Below are 13,545 nucleotides of genomic sequence, written 5' to 3' on the forward strand. Positions count from 1 at the left end.
ATGGAGGCAGTTTTAACCATTCCACTGGGTTGGCAGGTCCTAAATTGAGAGGAAAAGGAAGTTTTCCGGGGGCAGGGAAGATAATCGCAGCCTTCTGCGCTTACGCCCTCGAGTGCTATTTGAGTCCCCATGACTGGCGATTTCGGACGCTCCTGCTATAATAAGGAATTCCACAATGACATGTGGCAAGTCTGTCTTTCGCGGCTCTGGGGGCCCCGTGTCCTCAGCCGGGATGGTAATTAGTGAGTGGAGTGTCCCCTTCCGGGCCAGCACGGTGAGCGGCAGGAAGCAAGGGAGAGGAGAGGGGCCCGCAGGTGTCGGGGGGCAGCGGCCAGAGAGCGACACCCCTTGCGCGGGGAGGAGCCCAGCTCCAGAGGGGCAGCAGCACCCCAAGGCTGGGGGCCAGGCAGGGGGCCGGGGCCGCTCCCTGGGCCGCCGTCCTCCTCCTCTGGGTGGTTTCTCTCCAGCAGCTCCTGAGCTGCTGGGCTGGTAAGAGGCGGCTGGAGGACGGGGCGCAGGGTGGAGGACGCGCGTCTGCACGCGTGGCCTCTGAGCGGCTGCACCAGGCCCTTGGCCGGCTCGCCCCTCCGTGGGTGCGGCCGAGCGCTCCACAGTGCCCTGTGCTTTGACGGACTTCTCGTTCCATGCCCGGTCTGAGCCTGCGGTCTGCAGGGACGACAGCCTGGTGCGGCAGCTAGACGTGCGTCACTGTGCGGCTGACACATGTCACCGACTTCGTGGGCCAGGAGGGGGTAGCACGGAGAGGCCGGACGACTTCGCGCCGCCGTGGGCTGTATGGGCCCCGCCTCCCCTGCCGCCCCCCCCCCCCCCCCCGCCCGCGGCCTCCTCCTCCTGCACAGGCGCGCTCCTGCGTTACTGCCGACCCCCGCCCGGAAAAACCCCGAAGATTCATTCCAGAGAAGCCGGGAACACTGCGTGATCTCAGGAAAACGTCGACCCCCTGCCTTCCTGCAGTAAGTGCACAGGAAGTCTATTTACAATATATTTAAGAGAGAATGAGGGTCCGGAGCGCCCGTATGCAGCCCTGGGCCCGGCCTCTCTCGGGAGAACCGTCCACCAGAACCCCACTGGCTGCGGGGACTCGGGGACTCACGCTCTGCAGAACGCCTTCCTCTCCTCACCTCAGAAAAGCTGATTTCTCATCGTCCAAAAGGAACATGTGATTAATGGCAAACCCGAAGTGCCTGCGGTTCTTTGATAATTGCTTTTTTAAAAAACATCTTTACAGCCACGCTTCAGAGCAGAGTTACTTTCAGGCAGTTTGGAAGCAGTCCTGGTGAGTCAAGGCAGAAGGTCGTTGTCTGCAGGTGTCATCCGCGTGTCCTTACATCAGATCGCTGTGTTTTTCCACTGCCCCAGCAGGAAGGTTAAAATACCATGGACCTGCTGGGATGCTCTACGTTTTGCTACCTGGGAGAAAGTAAAACCTCTGCTAGCGTTCGTAGCAAACAGCAGCCCTGGAGAGGTCCGGAAATTATGTTACTTATTCAGCTCTCGTCGATGTGTGTCTGGGAGGCAAAAACATTTCTCCCGCTGGGGGTGATGCTTAACGGTTTGGGGGAAACGGTGAGCCATCGCCTCTCCCTGAGGCATCTGGGGATCTAGTTAAAGTGCAGACGTGCTCCTGCGGGTCTGGGCGGAGCCCGAGGCTCTGTGTCTCTAAGGAGCTCCCAGGTGGCGCTGCTGCTTCCGGCCCAGGTAGCCAGGAGTTAGAGACCCTCGGGCCACTCTGAGAGCAAAGAGAGACCCTCTAGAAGGCACACACCCTGGCAATGTAACCCTAATAGAGGAGCCGGCTGCAGCGAGGGGAGAGGGCGGAGTCAGATTGTGGACTCACACACGTGGAGGGGCAAAGCGCCTTTGTGATCCACAAACCTCGACCCAGGTTCGGGTCGTTACCTGTGACCCTGGGTGTGTCAGTGAGTGATGCAGATTGGTATGTGGGACCAGACGTCCCCAAGTGATCCGGGGGAACCACGGCAGCTGCAGATGTTTGCTTACTGCATGGTGAAATTAAAGAGCCAGGCAGGGAAGGGGAAAACTGCCAGCCGTGTGCAGGGCCCCAGGACGTGAAGCCGTGGTTACCTCTCTGGCTTTGTTTGTAGGTTCCCCGGGTGGCCAGGTGCTCAGTTTTCTCATCTGGCCTGAGCCCGTGCTGAGCCTCAGAGCATCACACTTGCCCTGGCTGATGCTGAGTTCTGGTTCCCATAGCAACACATCCTCTGCTCCTGCTTAGTACATGAAAACTGGAACTTGCCACTTACTGTCAGTCCTTTCTAAAAGACCCTGATCTCTTTCTTATTTTTAAGCACAGAAATGCCAGATTTGGGGTGAATACCCAAGCCATGCTAAGAAGTAATCCTTTACTGAACCTGACCCTGGCACTGAAAGTTACGGCATCACAGTAAACGGCCAGGAGAGGGCTGTTTGGTCCTGTTTTCTTCATTAAATGGCAAAGGATCTTTATCAGCAGGGCCAGGTTTCTCTCACCCACGGACAGCTGTGAGGGTGACCTGTTTGTGGCAGGGCGGAGGTAGAGACTCTGACGACTCTGGTTTCTTCTGTGTGTGAGCTGGTGGAGGTGTTGGCTGGCATACCGCGTGACCCTTGTTAGCGCCGATTCCATCCTTGTGACCGAATGTGATTCTCCTGTTCCCCCCTCATCTGCTTCCCTTCTTGCTACGTTTTTACTTCTGACCTCTGCTCTGAGCTCTGGACAACCGGCAGGGGGGTCTGTAGCCACTGACCCACCATCTGGGGACACAGGCATGAGAAGGAGTATCTCCTGAGGGTCTTTCTTCTGCTTTTTTAAAAATTCATTTTAACGGCACTTTTTTTAAAAAAAATAAAAGCAAACTTTAGGGAATCCTGCAAATTGTTGACGAAGAATAGCAAACAGACTACATGCTCTATAGGGGCAACATGTATGAAACCCAGCTGCGTGTTCTAGGACTGGGGACTTTTATTACAGGAGTTCATGCAGTGGGCGGACACCGGCTGTCCCTTGGATGCTACAGTTCAAGGTTTGGGGACCATCTTCTTTACTCAAGGTCAGATTAAGAGCATAGATTCTTGTAAACAGGAGGGACTATGATGACCTTGACATTTATTGAAGGCAGACACTGTGTTTTTGGAGCTTCAAAGGTGAATCAGACCTGCCCCTGCTGGCAGAGCCGGCATCTGAGAGGGCTGCGTGGGAAGCCCAGGGCGGGGGGCGGGGGGGCAGTGGAGTTCCAAGGGCGGTGGGGAGCGGGGGGGCTTCAGTGAGTTTTACCCTTAGGAGATGCAGTCTGCTTCATGGTCTGCTTCCTGTCTGGTTCAGAAGAAAGGCTGGGTGTGGCTGATCTGACTTGGGCTCACCTGGGAGCAGGTTGCCTGGAACTCAGGGTCCAGGGGGGCAGTGAAGGGGGGGCTTGGAGGACTTCCTGCGCCCTGAGCGGAGGTGAGGAGGGTGCAGGGCAGAGGCAGAGGAAGGGCAGCAGAGGGCCTGGGGGCTGCGAGTGAAGTCACGCTCCGTCTTGTCCGAAGCAGCGTCTCCTATCCTGGCCGCTCTCCGTCCCTGTGTTCTTCTGCCGAGACTTGCCCTGCGACCCTTCACGCTGGGGACCCAAGCTCATCCAGCTGTTGAAAAACAAGCATCTCGGCCGGAAAGGGGACAGGCGGGCTGGGCGCTCACGGCTCTCTCTTCCCTTCTGTGTTGCAGGAATAGAGCTGTGCCCCCCGGGGAAGCGATTCATGATCACGATGGTGGCGAGCCTCGTGGCCACGGCGGGGCAGCTCCTCATGCCGGGGCTGGCCGCCCTGTGCCGGGACTGGCAGGTGCTGCAGGCGTTCATCATCTGCCCCTTCCTGCTCATGCTGCTGTACTGGTCGTGAGTATCCACCCCGCCCGCCTTGGCCCCAGACTGCCCCCAGGTTCAGCCCGTGGCTCCTAATGAGGGAGTTTCTCTCTTTTTTTTAAAAACTTCCTCTTCTAAATGTTTCACCTTGCAAAACATTCTAACATACACGAATGTAGACGGAGGAGCAGGACAGGCCCCGGGCGCCCCCTCTGTCCCCATCATCTGGCTGGGCTCCCCCAATGCCGGACATTCTGACATAGCTTTCCCGAATGGGCTTCCGAAGGGCAGGGTCCCATGTTGGAAGGAGGAAACCTGTTTGACGATGTTCAGGAGAGGTTTGGCAGAGCCCCTCCCCGTCTCCTCTGGGTGAGGGTTGGGCAGACTCCGGCCCACTGTCCGTGTCTGTAAATAAAGTTTTATTGGAACACGGCCATGTTCACGTGTTTCCACCTCTGTCATCCATGACCGCTCTCATGCCATGCTGTCAGAGTTGAGCAGGTAAGACCAAGACGATGTGGCAAAGTCCGGAACATTTACTCTCTGGTGTCTTGCAGGGGTTTGACCACCCCTTGTCCTGGAGGAGTCCACTAGGGCTTTTAGAACCGCATGTAACTTTTAGTGTTTGGCTTGCTGATTTTAGGGGAAAAAAGCAAGTGAACACACTGGCCTGGGGGTATGACCTGTCAACTAGAGGCTTTTAAACTCCTCAGGGGATTAATGTTTAGCCAAAGTTGAAAAACCACCGCCCTTCGATAGAAGTGTTTACACAGAAAATGAGCGTTGTACCCGTTCCGGAAAAGCCTTTTTTCTCTCTTTCCTTCCCTCCCATCCCACTTACGTGCCAAACTCCACCCCCGCCCCAGCCCCGAGTATGAGACACCAGAGAGGTTTTCACCACCAGCTGTGCTGTATTCCTGTTACTTAGTTACTAATGAAAACCAGTTTCTGGCCAGAAGTCAGTTGTGTCTTTGCTTTAAGTGTTCACTGTGGCCGAGACAGGTATTAATCGGGCCTCCTTTCCTAAGCCGCCAGAGAGGGGAAGAAAGCGGCCGACTTTCAGCTCAGTAGGCTGGCCCGTCTTCACCTGCCAGTGGAGCCCCCGGCAGAGCAGTCGTGTGGCCTGGACTCAGGTGGCCTTCCTCAAGAGCCGGGTTCCCGCTCAGGGTGTCCGCAGAGTCGGGCAGCAGTGGGGAGGAGGCCAGATGAGGTAAGGGCCAGCCTCCCCGGCCGGCCCAGGGCTGGACGGCTCCGCTCCCGCAGGAGCCCGCGAGTCTCAGGACGTCCTGCTCTTTCCGGCAGGGCTGTAAGAGGCGAAGAAAGAAACCGTTCCCCAAGGCAGGATGGAGTGGGCAGCCCTTCCTTTTTTCACCTAAGGAGGCCTTTCCTGGTCACTCTCTTGCTGCGCCCAGGGTTGGCTTCACTTGGCTTGGAATTCCAGGACATTTCCTTACTTAACACTTGCTCGCATCTCATTTGTGTCAACACAAATGGCAAGCCCTGTACAAACAGTAGGTGGATCAGGCTGGGCATTTCATGGCCCCATTGTACAGAAGGCAAAACTGAGGACACCCGCGGGCCCTCGAGCCAAGGGCTGTGCTGTCTACTGCCCTCAGCCTCGGTGCCTCATCCCTGACCTCCCCACCACTGAGAGGAGCCCGCCGCCCCGCACGTCCACCCTGCAGTCAGGAACACCCCGCCCCCCACCCCCATTGGAATCTTCCCTGCCTCCACAGCTCCCAGGGGCAGTGGTGCTATCTGCCACCCCCGGGGGGCTGGAGGCCCGGGCATCCACCCGGCCTCTCGGAGACTCAGACGCCTGTGAGGACAGGCAGCGGCGTCTCCATCAGCGCCAGGCTCCGAGGCTCCGCCCAGGCTCTGCTCCCACCTGTCGCAGGTAGGAGGGCTCCTGATGGGGAGAAGTGGCCCGGAGGGGTTTCCTAGAGCAGGTCTGGGGGCCCAGCTCCCGTGCCAAGTGCTAGAGGATTTATCTTATTTTTTATTTTCAATTTTAAAAATACATCAAGATTTAATGACAGGCAAGGTTAAAAAAAATTCGTTTATGTGAATACATTATAAAACCTAAAGATGTTCTTTGAAACACACAAATGTAAAAACAAAACTTGATGGTGAAAAGGGCACCCAGGGTGCTTTGATAAGTGAGGAGTGTGTGTGGACAGACAGATGGGCGGCGTCCGGACACACGGACGCCGTGTGGTTCCCGCCCGGGCGCCCCAGCTTTGAGGTGGACCCGCTCCACCCCAGTCAGCTGCTCTCGTCGACGTCGGGACCCCCGAGGCACCTGGCGCGCGTCTGGCCTGAGCAGCGCTGGCACATCGCAGCTGCTGCTGTTGCTGTTGGCACACCCCCTTCCAGGGGTGCAGGCCTGCAGGCGTGGGGGGCCAGTCGAGGGAACCGCGGTCCGCCCTGCCCACAGCCCTCCGAAGCTCCAGGGGCATCACTGGCTTTTAAAGGCCACTGAAGTGCCCCCTCTTTTTTGTCTCCTGATGAGCACCCTTCCACCCTCTGCTGCAGGAGGAGCTTCCTCACTCCCGAAGCATGAACTGGCCTCGGGAGGGCAGGAGCTGAAGCCAGCCAGCACGCCCGACTGTTGGTGACAAAAATATTGAAAGTCACTCTAATTTAAGAACCAGTATTTATATGCGGTCTGGGTGCCTGGCAGCGTGCCTGGTGCTTTGGAGCAACTCTGAGGAGCAGGTGTGTGAACAGAGGCCGTAAACCAGAGTCCATCCTAAAGGAAATCCACTGAATATTCATTGGAAGGACTGATGCTGAAGCTGAACCTCCAAAACTCTGGCCACCTGATGCGAAGAGCCAACTCATTGGAAAAGACCCTGATGCTGGGACAGATTAAAGGCAGGAGGAGACGGGGACGACAAAGGATGAGATGGTTGGATGGCATCACTGACTCAGTGGACATGGGTTTGAGTAAACTCCGGGAGATGGTGAAGGACAGGAAAGCCTGACATGCTGTAGTCCATGGGGTCGCAGAGTCGGACACAACTGAGTGACTGAACAACAACAAAAGCAGAGCACACGATACAGAGTCCCCGGAACTCGGGGTGAGTGTGGCGCACGGAGGCGAGTGCAGATGAAGGTCTGGTCCAGATGGAGGCTGGGAGCTTCCAGACACACCCTAGGTGAGAGGCTGCTTCAACTGATGACGGACACAGTGTTGATCCAGGGCAGGAAAGAGGGTACCGGGGCCCGCGCCCGGGACAGCATTCAAGCAGGAGTGACACAGAGGCCGCCGCAGGGCATCTGAGCCAGAAAGGGGCCCAGGGCTCTGGGTGAGCCCCCGCCCGGGGCTGAGGTCTCACGCCCTGTCTGCACTTAGAACTGAGGCCCCAGGAGGAAGCCAGCCCTTGGAGCGTCAGTGATGACAGGACTGGAGGGTCTCCACGCTGGCAGGGCCTCACTCAGCTCCACACCTGGCTGACTGCCCCGGGCCCTGGGCAGGGAGGATTCACCCTTGAGACGCTGGCACCTGGAAATTTGCAATACACGGACCGGAGTGTTCCTCCAAATTCCTATCGCTGTCCATGGCTGGAAGCTGATGGAGAAACCGTGGACGCTCACTGGACTCTCGGGGTCAGACATGAAAGTCCCACGGGGAATCGCTGGATCCAAGACCCACGTGGAAGGAGAGTCTCACCAAGGGGACCCATCACCGAGGCCAGACAGTACACATCAGGGAGTCTGTGTCTCGGGAAGTCTGTGAAACAGAGCACACCGACCGAGAAGTGAATTCACCTCCTGTGCTAACCGGTCGCCCTTCCCTGCACCGAATGCGGTTCCAGGCACGAGGGCCTCTGAGTACAGCCTGTGCTCATGGTTGTTGGGGGGTGAGGAGGGCCATGGCCCGAGCCAGTGATGCGCTTTCCAAAAAGCAGCATGAGGAGAAATGGGACAAAGCCACGGGAAGGAGGAGCTCGGGGTAGCCTGTCTGAGGAAATGGGCCTTGCTGAGATTAAGTGATCAGAAAGAGGAGATCGGACCAGGTTCTGCGTGGAGACGTGGTCCCGGCAGATGAGAGCTGGGCAGAAGCTGGCTGCATGTGGCTGGCCAGGCTGCAGCCTTTGAGCGTGCGGGTCGTGTGACCAGAGTCTGGGGGCTGAGCGTGCTCCAGAGAGCGGCTGTATTCGGGGGTCCAGGTGTGCGCTCACTGAGCACGTTGGGGAGAGTGCGGGCTACACGATCAGGAAGGTGTGCACAGAAGACGTGGCCTTGGCTGGCCTGGGGGGTTTCCCTGCGGAGAGTGACCCGGGACCGAGGAGGTGCTGGCGAAAGCTGGCTGTGCGGCATCTCTGCCTGCAGGGCTCGGGGGAGACCCAGGAGGAAGGGTTCCCAGAGACGGTGCACATGCTCTGTCACGCTCCCGGAATGTCGCTGCTCGCTGTCGCCCCCTGAGAGCATCTCTGCGGGAGCCGAGCCCCGGGATGGTTTGTGAGCAGGAGCGTGGGCACGTCCGTCTGCCTCGGGCCCGGCGTGCGCCGGGGGCGCTGTTTGTGTCCGTCGCTCAGTCGTGTCCCACTCTCTGTGACCCCGTGGACTGTAGCCCGCCAGGCCTCTCTGTCCACAGCATTCTCCAGGCAAGAAGACTGGGGTGGGCTGCCATTTCCTTCTCCAGGGGATCTTCCCAATCCAGGGATTGAACCCGAGTCTCTTGCATCTCCTGCATTGGCGAGTGGATTCTTTACCACTAGCGCAGCAATTCAGCGAGGTCCCCGGGGAGGCCTCTGCTGAGACAGCGCACCCACGCTTCTTCAGGGAGTATCTGCCAGGTGTTGGGCCCACTGTCCACACACACACACACACACACACACACACTCCCGCCTCGTGGAGAAGCAGCTTTTCAGGGAGGGGAGCCTCGGGTACCTCCTGCGAGGCAGGCACGCCATCAGGTCTGGCGACTTGAACGTGTCTTCAAGTTTTCAGGAAGCGCTTTTCCCGAGATCAGTCCTAGGCTCCGGTCTGCGAGGCTGTGTTAACCTGATATTCTCGGATTAGGTCCAAGCTGGTGGTTGGTGGGATTACCCCTGGTTTTCGCCAGGGAAACCAGGACATCAAAAAGCTGCCCTAAAAACACTCACAAGTGTGGAGAGCCATTAAAAGCTGGTTTGCGAGTGTCAGTGGTTCTCAGAGTGTGGCCTGGACTGTCACCACCACGGGGCCCACCCCAGACCGCTTGGGTCCGAATGTCCAAGGGTGGTTTAGGAAGCCCGCCAGGAAGGCTGTCGGCTCGAGTCCCAGGGGGCTGCTGCGCGCCAGGCTGCCCCGTGAGAAGGAACAGCCAGCCGTCTGCTTACGGGACGAGGGGCCTGGTCCGACAAAGATGCTGACTAGGTGTGAAAGGAGACACGTGTCGGCTGTGACAGCACACCCTTCTTGTAGGAAGGGGTTCTTGGTTCTGCCGGACGTGAGCAGGTGCCAGCCTTGGGGTCTGTGAGATGCCACGCAGGACCTGCTGCCCAGTGCGGTCCCTGTGGGTCCTCTCAGACGGCGGACGTTGCAGGCATTCCTGGAACCGGTAGAAGACACAGAAGCCTCGGTACCGAATCCAGCGATTTTATCTGCTCTGTGAGAACGTATCCCCAGGCGCAGGCATGTCTGGGAGTCTCCAGCTGTGGCCCGTGGCGGCATCTGCTGGGAGGGCAAGGGCCCACCCTGCCCACCTGCCCTGGCACCCATGTGTCCCTCACCCCGCAGGGAACCTGGGTGTGGTCTCCCTTCATGACCCCCAGGCTCCCAGCCAAGTCCCTGCATCGAACGGGGTCTCCCCAAGACTCGCCTGTTGGACGCATGGCGTGAGCTGCCTTGAGAAGGTTCAAGACGTGTGAAGGTACGGGATTACCGACCGAGCACTGCCGGCACTCAGGGAGACCTGGGACGCGTCCAGGAGAGCAGGAGGGAGTCACCCCTGCGGGAACACGGAGGCCTGAGAGGAGGCTCTCGCAGCCCTGGGAACAGTGGAGAACAAGCAGTCTGTCCATCCCTCAGAGGGAAGGTGAACCCTGACACCGCGGCCATCCAAGTGGGCTGGCCTGGGCACTCGCTGGAGGAGAAGTACTTAAAACCCTCGGGCACGTGGTGTGTGCTACAAGCAACCTTAATTTTTAAAAATTTCAAGAAACAAGCCATTGTAAAGCATTTGAAGGGTCTCATGTTAGATAAATATCCTGAAAAAAAATGATTAACAATTCCAATAGATAAGCACTCCTAAATATTACTTGGCTCTTTTAAATACCGCCGGAACTACTCTGACCAGAATAATACTGATTTTTAACATTTCTTGAGGGTCTGCTCGGAGTCAGATGCTGCCCAGCACTTTCTGTGACTCAGACCCTCTGGAGGAGGTTCCAGGGCAGATGGAGAAACTGAGGCAGAGAGAGATTGGATGGAGAAACTGAGGCAGAGAGAGATTGGCCCATCTCTGGTCTACCGGCCGAGGTCAAGGCCCGCAGTGACTCCTGAGCCAGCATGAGGACCGAACATGTGCATCCCAGCATTGGTTTGTCTTGCCCACTCTCACCACGGGAACAAAACACCTTCCTGCATCAAGAGGAAATTTATTTCAATGTGTGTGTTGGTCTCTCGGCCGTGTCCGACTCCACGACCCCACGGACTGTAGCCCGCCAGGCGCCTCTGTCCATGGGATTCTCCAGGCAAGAATACTGGAGTGGATTGCCATTCCCTTCTCCAGAGGATCTTCCCATCCCAGGGATGGAACCCTGGTCTGCTGCACTGCAGGCAGGTTTTTTACAACGGGGTCAAAATAACACTATGCAGACATAAAACAAAGGCCTCAGGACGCCCTGCACCCCAGGAAGGAAACCCGACTCAGTTACACCTTCACCAGAGGCTGGGCCCCACGGGACAACGTTTTCCTCCCAGGAAAGTGGAAGAAGTGAGTCATAAAAGACACGTTGCCTCTGGGAGCTCGATTGACTGCAGTGATTATTTGTACAGCTTGTCAGATAGTTAATTTAAAGAGAGTTTCAGGAAACTTGCAACAAAAACAGCCAAAAATGTTTTAGTCAAATCCCGCGTGTGCTCAGTCACTCAGTCCTGTCCGACTCTTTCGACCCCGTGGACCGTAGCCCCCCAGGCTCCTCTGTTCATTGGGTTTCCCAGGCAGGAACACTGGAGTGGGTTGCCATGTCCTTCTCCAGGAAGTCATCCTGGCCCAGGGATTGACCCCACCGCGTCTCTTGCATCTCCTGCATTATCAGCAGGTGGATTCTTTTCCCCTGTGTCGCCTGGGACACCCATCAAATCCTGTGTATGTATGTGAAAGTCACTCAGCTGTGTCCGACTCTTTGAGACCCCGTGGACTATACAGTCCATGGAATTCTCCAGGTCAGAATACCGGAGTGGGCAGCCGTTCCTTTCTCCAGGGGATCTTCCCAACCCAGGAATGGAACCCAGGTCTCCCACATTGCAGGCAGATTCTTTACCATCTGAGCCACCAGGGAAGCCCCATGAAATCCCGATTGTCTGTAAATTATCTGGATGGGGAAGATTAGGTAACACTGACAAAGGCAGTTGGACACGAGAGTGGTGGCCATGTGTCAGTCATAAGCACCCGATGAACAGATCAGGATGCTCTCTAAATTGGGGTTTGGGGGATTTGCTGATGGGTGGAATTTTCAGGAGCCCTCAGGCTAGAGGCAGCCCCATTTTTGCCTTCTGAGTAGGCAGAGATTATGTAAAATAATAGGAAGCCCTGCAGTCAACTGAAACGTTTCCAAGTAGATGTGGAGAGAGGCTGCCAGTCTGAAGTGAGGCACCACCGCAGGGTCTGGCCTCGATTCCAAACGCCAGCGGTGCTGACCCCGGAGCCACACCATGGCCCAGTGCCTGGCCTGTGCTCCAGTATTCCGCCCTGATACCCTGCCCACCACGGGAAAGCCAGGGGTCGCTTAAGACCAGCTTGGGAATCTCGGAGGCTGGGGCCAGGCCGAGCTCAGGCGGTGTGCGTGCGTGTGTGTGCTGCGTGCATGTGTGTGCTACATGCATGTGTGTGCGTGCGTGTGTGTGTGCATGCGTGTGTGTGCGTGTGTGTGTGCGTGCGCATGTGTGTGCTGCGTGTGTGTGCTGTGTGCATGTGTGTGTGCGTGTGTGCGTGTGCTGTGTGCATGTGTGTGTGCATGCATGTGTGTGCGTGCGTGTGCATGCGTGTGTGTGCGTGCGTGTGCTGCGTGTGTGTGCATGCGTGTGTGCATGCGTGTGTGCTGCATGTGTGTGCGTGTGTGTGTGTGCTGCGTGCATGTGTGTGCTGTGTGAATGTGTGTGTGTGCTGCGTGCGTGTGCGTGCATGTGTGTGCTGCATGCGTGTGCGTGTGTTGCTGCATGTGTGTGCGTGCATGTGTGCGTGCGTGTGCTGCGTGTGTGTGCATGCATGTGTGTGCCGCATGCGTGTGTGCTGCATGTGTGTGTGTGCTGCGTGCATGTGTGTGCTGTGTGAATGTGTGTGTGTGCTGCGTGCGTGTGTGTGTGTGCATGTGTGTGCTGCATGCGTGTGCGTGTGTTGCTGCATGTGTGTGCGTGCATGTGTGCGTGCGTGTGCTGCGTGTGTGTGCGTGCATGTGTGTGCTGCGTGCATGTGTGTGCTGTGTGAATGTGTGTGTGTGCTGCGTGCGTGTGTGTGTGTGCATGTGTGTGCTGCATGCGTGTGCGTGTGTTGCTGCATGTGTGTGCGTGCATGTGTGCGTGCGTGTGCTGCGTGTGTGTGCATGCATGTGTGTGCTGCGTGCATGTGTGTGCTGTGTGAGTGTGTGTGCGTGCGTGTGCCGCATGCGTGTGTGCTGCATGTGTGTGTGTGCTGCGTGCATGTGTGTGCTGTGTGAGTGTGTGTGTGCGTGCGTGTGCTGCATGCGTGTGTGCTGCGTGTGTGTGCATGTGTGTGTGTGCTGCGTGCATGTGTGTGCTGTGTGTGTGTGTGTGCGTGCGTGTGCTGCATGCGTGTGTGTGTCGTGTGCAGGTACGTGTGTGTTGTGTGGTGTGTTACGTGTGCATGCGTGTGTGTGTCGTGTGCAGGTACGTGTGTGTTGTGTGGTGTGTTACGTGTGCATGCGTGTGTGTGTCGTGTGCAGGTACGTGTGTGTCGTGTGGTGTGTTACGTGTGCATGCGTGTGCTGTGTGAGTGTGTGTGCGTGCGTGTGCTGCATGCGTGTGTGTGTCGTGTGCAGGTACGTGTGTGTTGTGTGGTGTGTTACGTGTGCATGCGTGTGTGTGTCGTGTGCAGGTACGTGTGTGTCGTGTGGCGTGTTACATGTGCATGTGTGTGCTGCATGCGTGTGTGTGTCGTGTGCAGGTACGTGTGTGTCGTGTGCAGGTACGTGTGTGTCGTGTGGTGTGTTACGTGTGCATGCGTGTGTGTGTCGTGTGCAGGTACGTGTGTGTTGTGTGGTGTGTTACGTGTGCATGCGTGTGTGTGTCGTGTGCGGGTACGTGTGTGTCGTGTGGCGTGTTACGTGTGCATGTGTGTGCTGCATGCGTGTGTGTGTCGTGTGCAGGTACGTGTGTGTCGTGTGCAGGTACGTGTGTGTCGTGTGGTGTGTTACGTGTGCATGCGTGTGTGTGTCGTGTGCAGGTACGTGTGTGTTGTGTGGTGTGTTACGTGTGCATGCGTGTGTGTGTCGTGTGCAGGTACGTGTGTGTC

At 57.2% G+C, this 13,545-nt stretch overlaps 1 protein-coding gene across 3 annotated transcripts in view; it reads left to right on the top strand.

Moving 5' to 3' along the window:
- SLC22A23 (solute carrier family 22 member 23) overlaps nt 1-13,545 on the top strand; it is a 135,276-nt gene that overhangs the window by 94,904 nt on the left and 26,827 nt on the right. For 2 of the 3 annotated variants that reach the window (XM_070778475.1, XM_019985981.2), the window contains exon 4: nt 3,725-3,893. In XM_070778475.1, coding sequence (XP_070634576.1) covers nt 3,725-3,893 — 169 coding nt within the window. Of the gene's footprint in view, nt 1-3,724; nt 3,894-13,545 lie in introns of those variants that run through there. The other variant, XR_011563546.1, reaches the window with a different exon arrangement.

Source organism: Bos indicus, chromosome 23, assembly GCF_029378745.1.
Source record: "Bos indicus isolate NIAB-ARS_2022 breed Sahiwal x Tharparkar chromosome 23, NIAB-ARS_B.indTharparkar_mat_pri_1.0, whole genome shotgun sequence".
NCBI lineage: Eukaryota > Metazoa > Chordata > Mammalia > Artiodactyla > Bovidae > Bos > Bos indicus.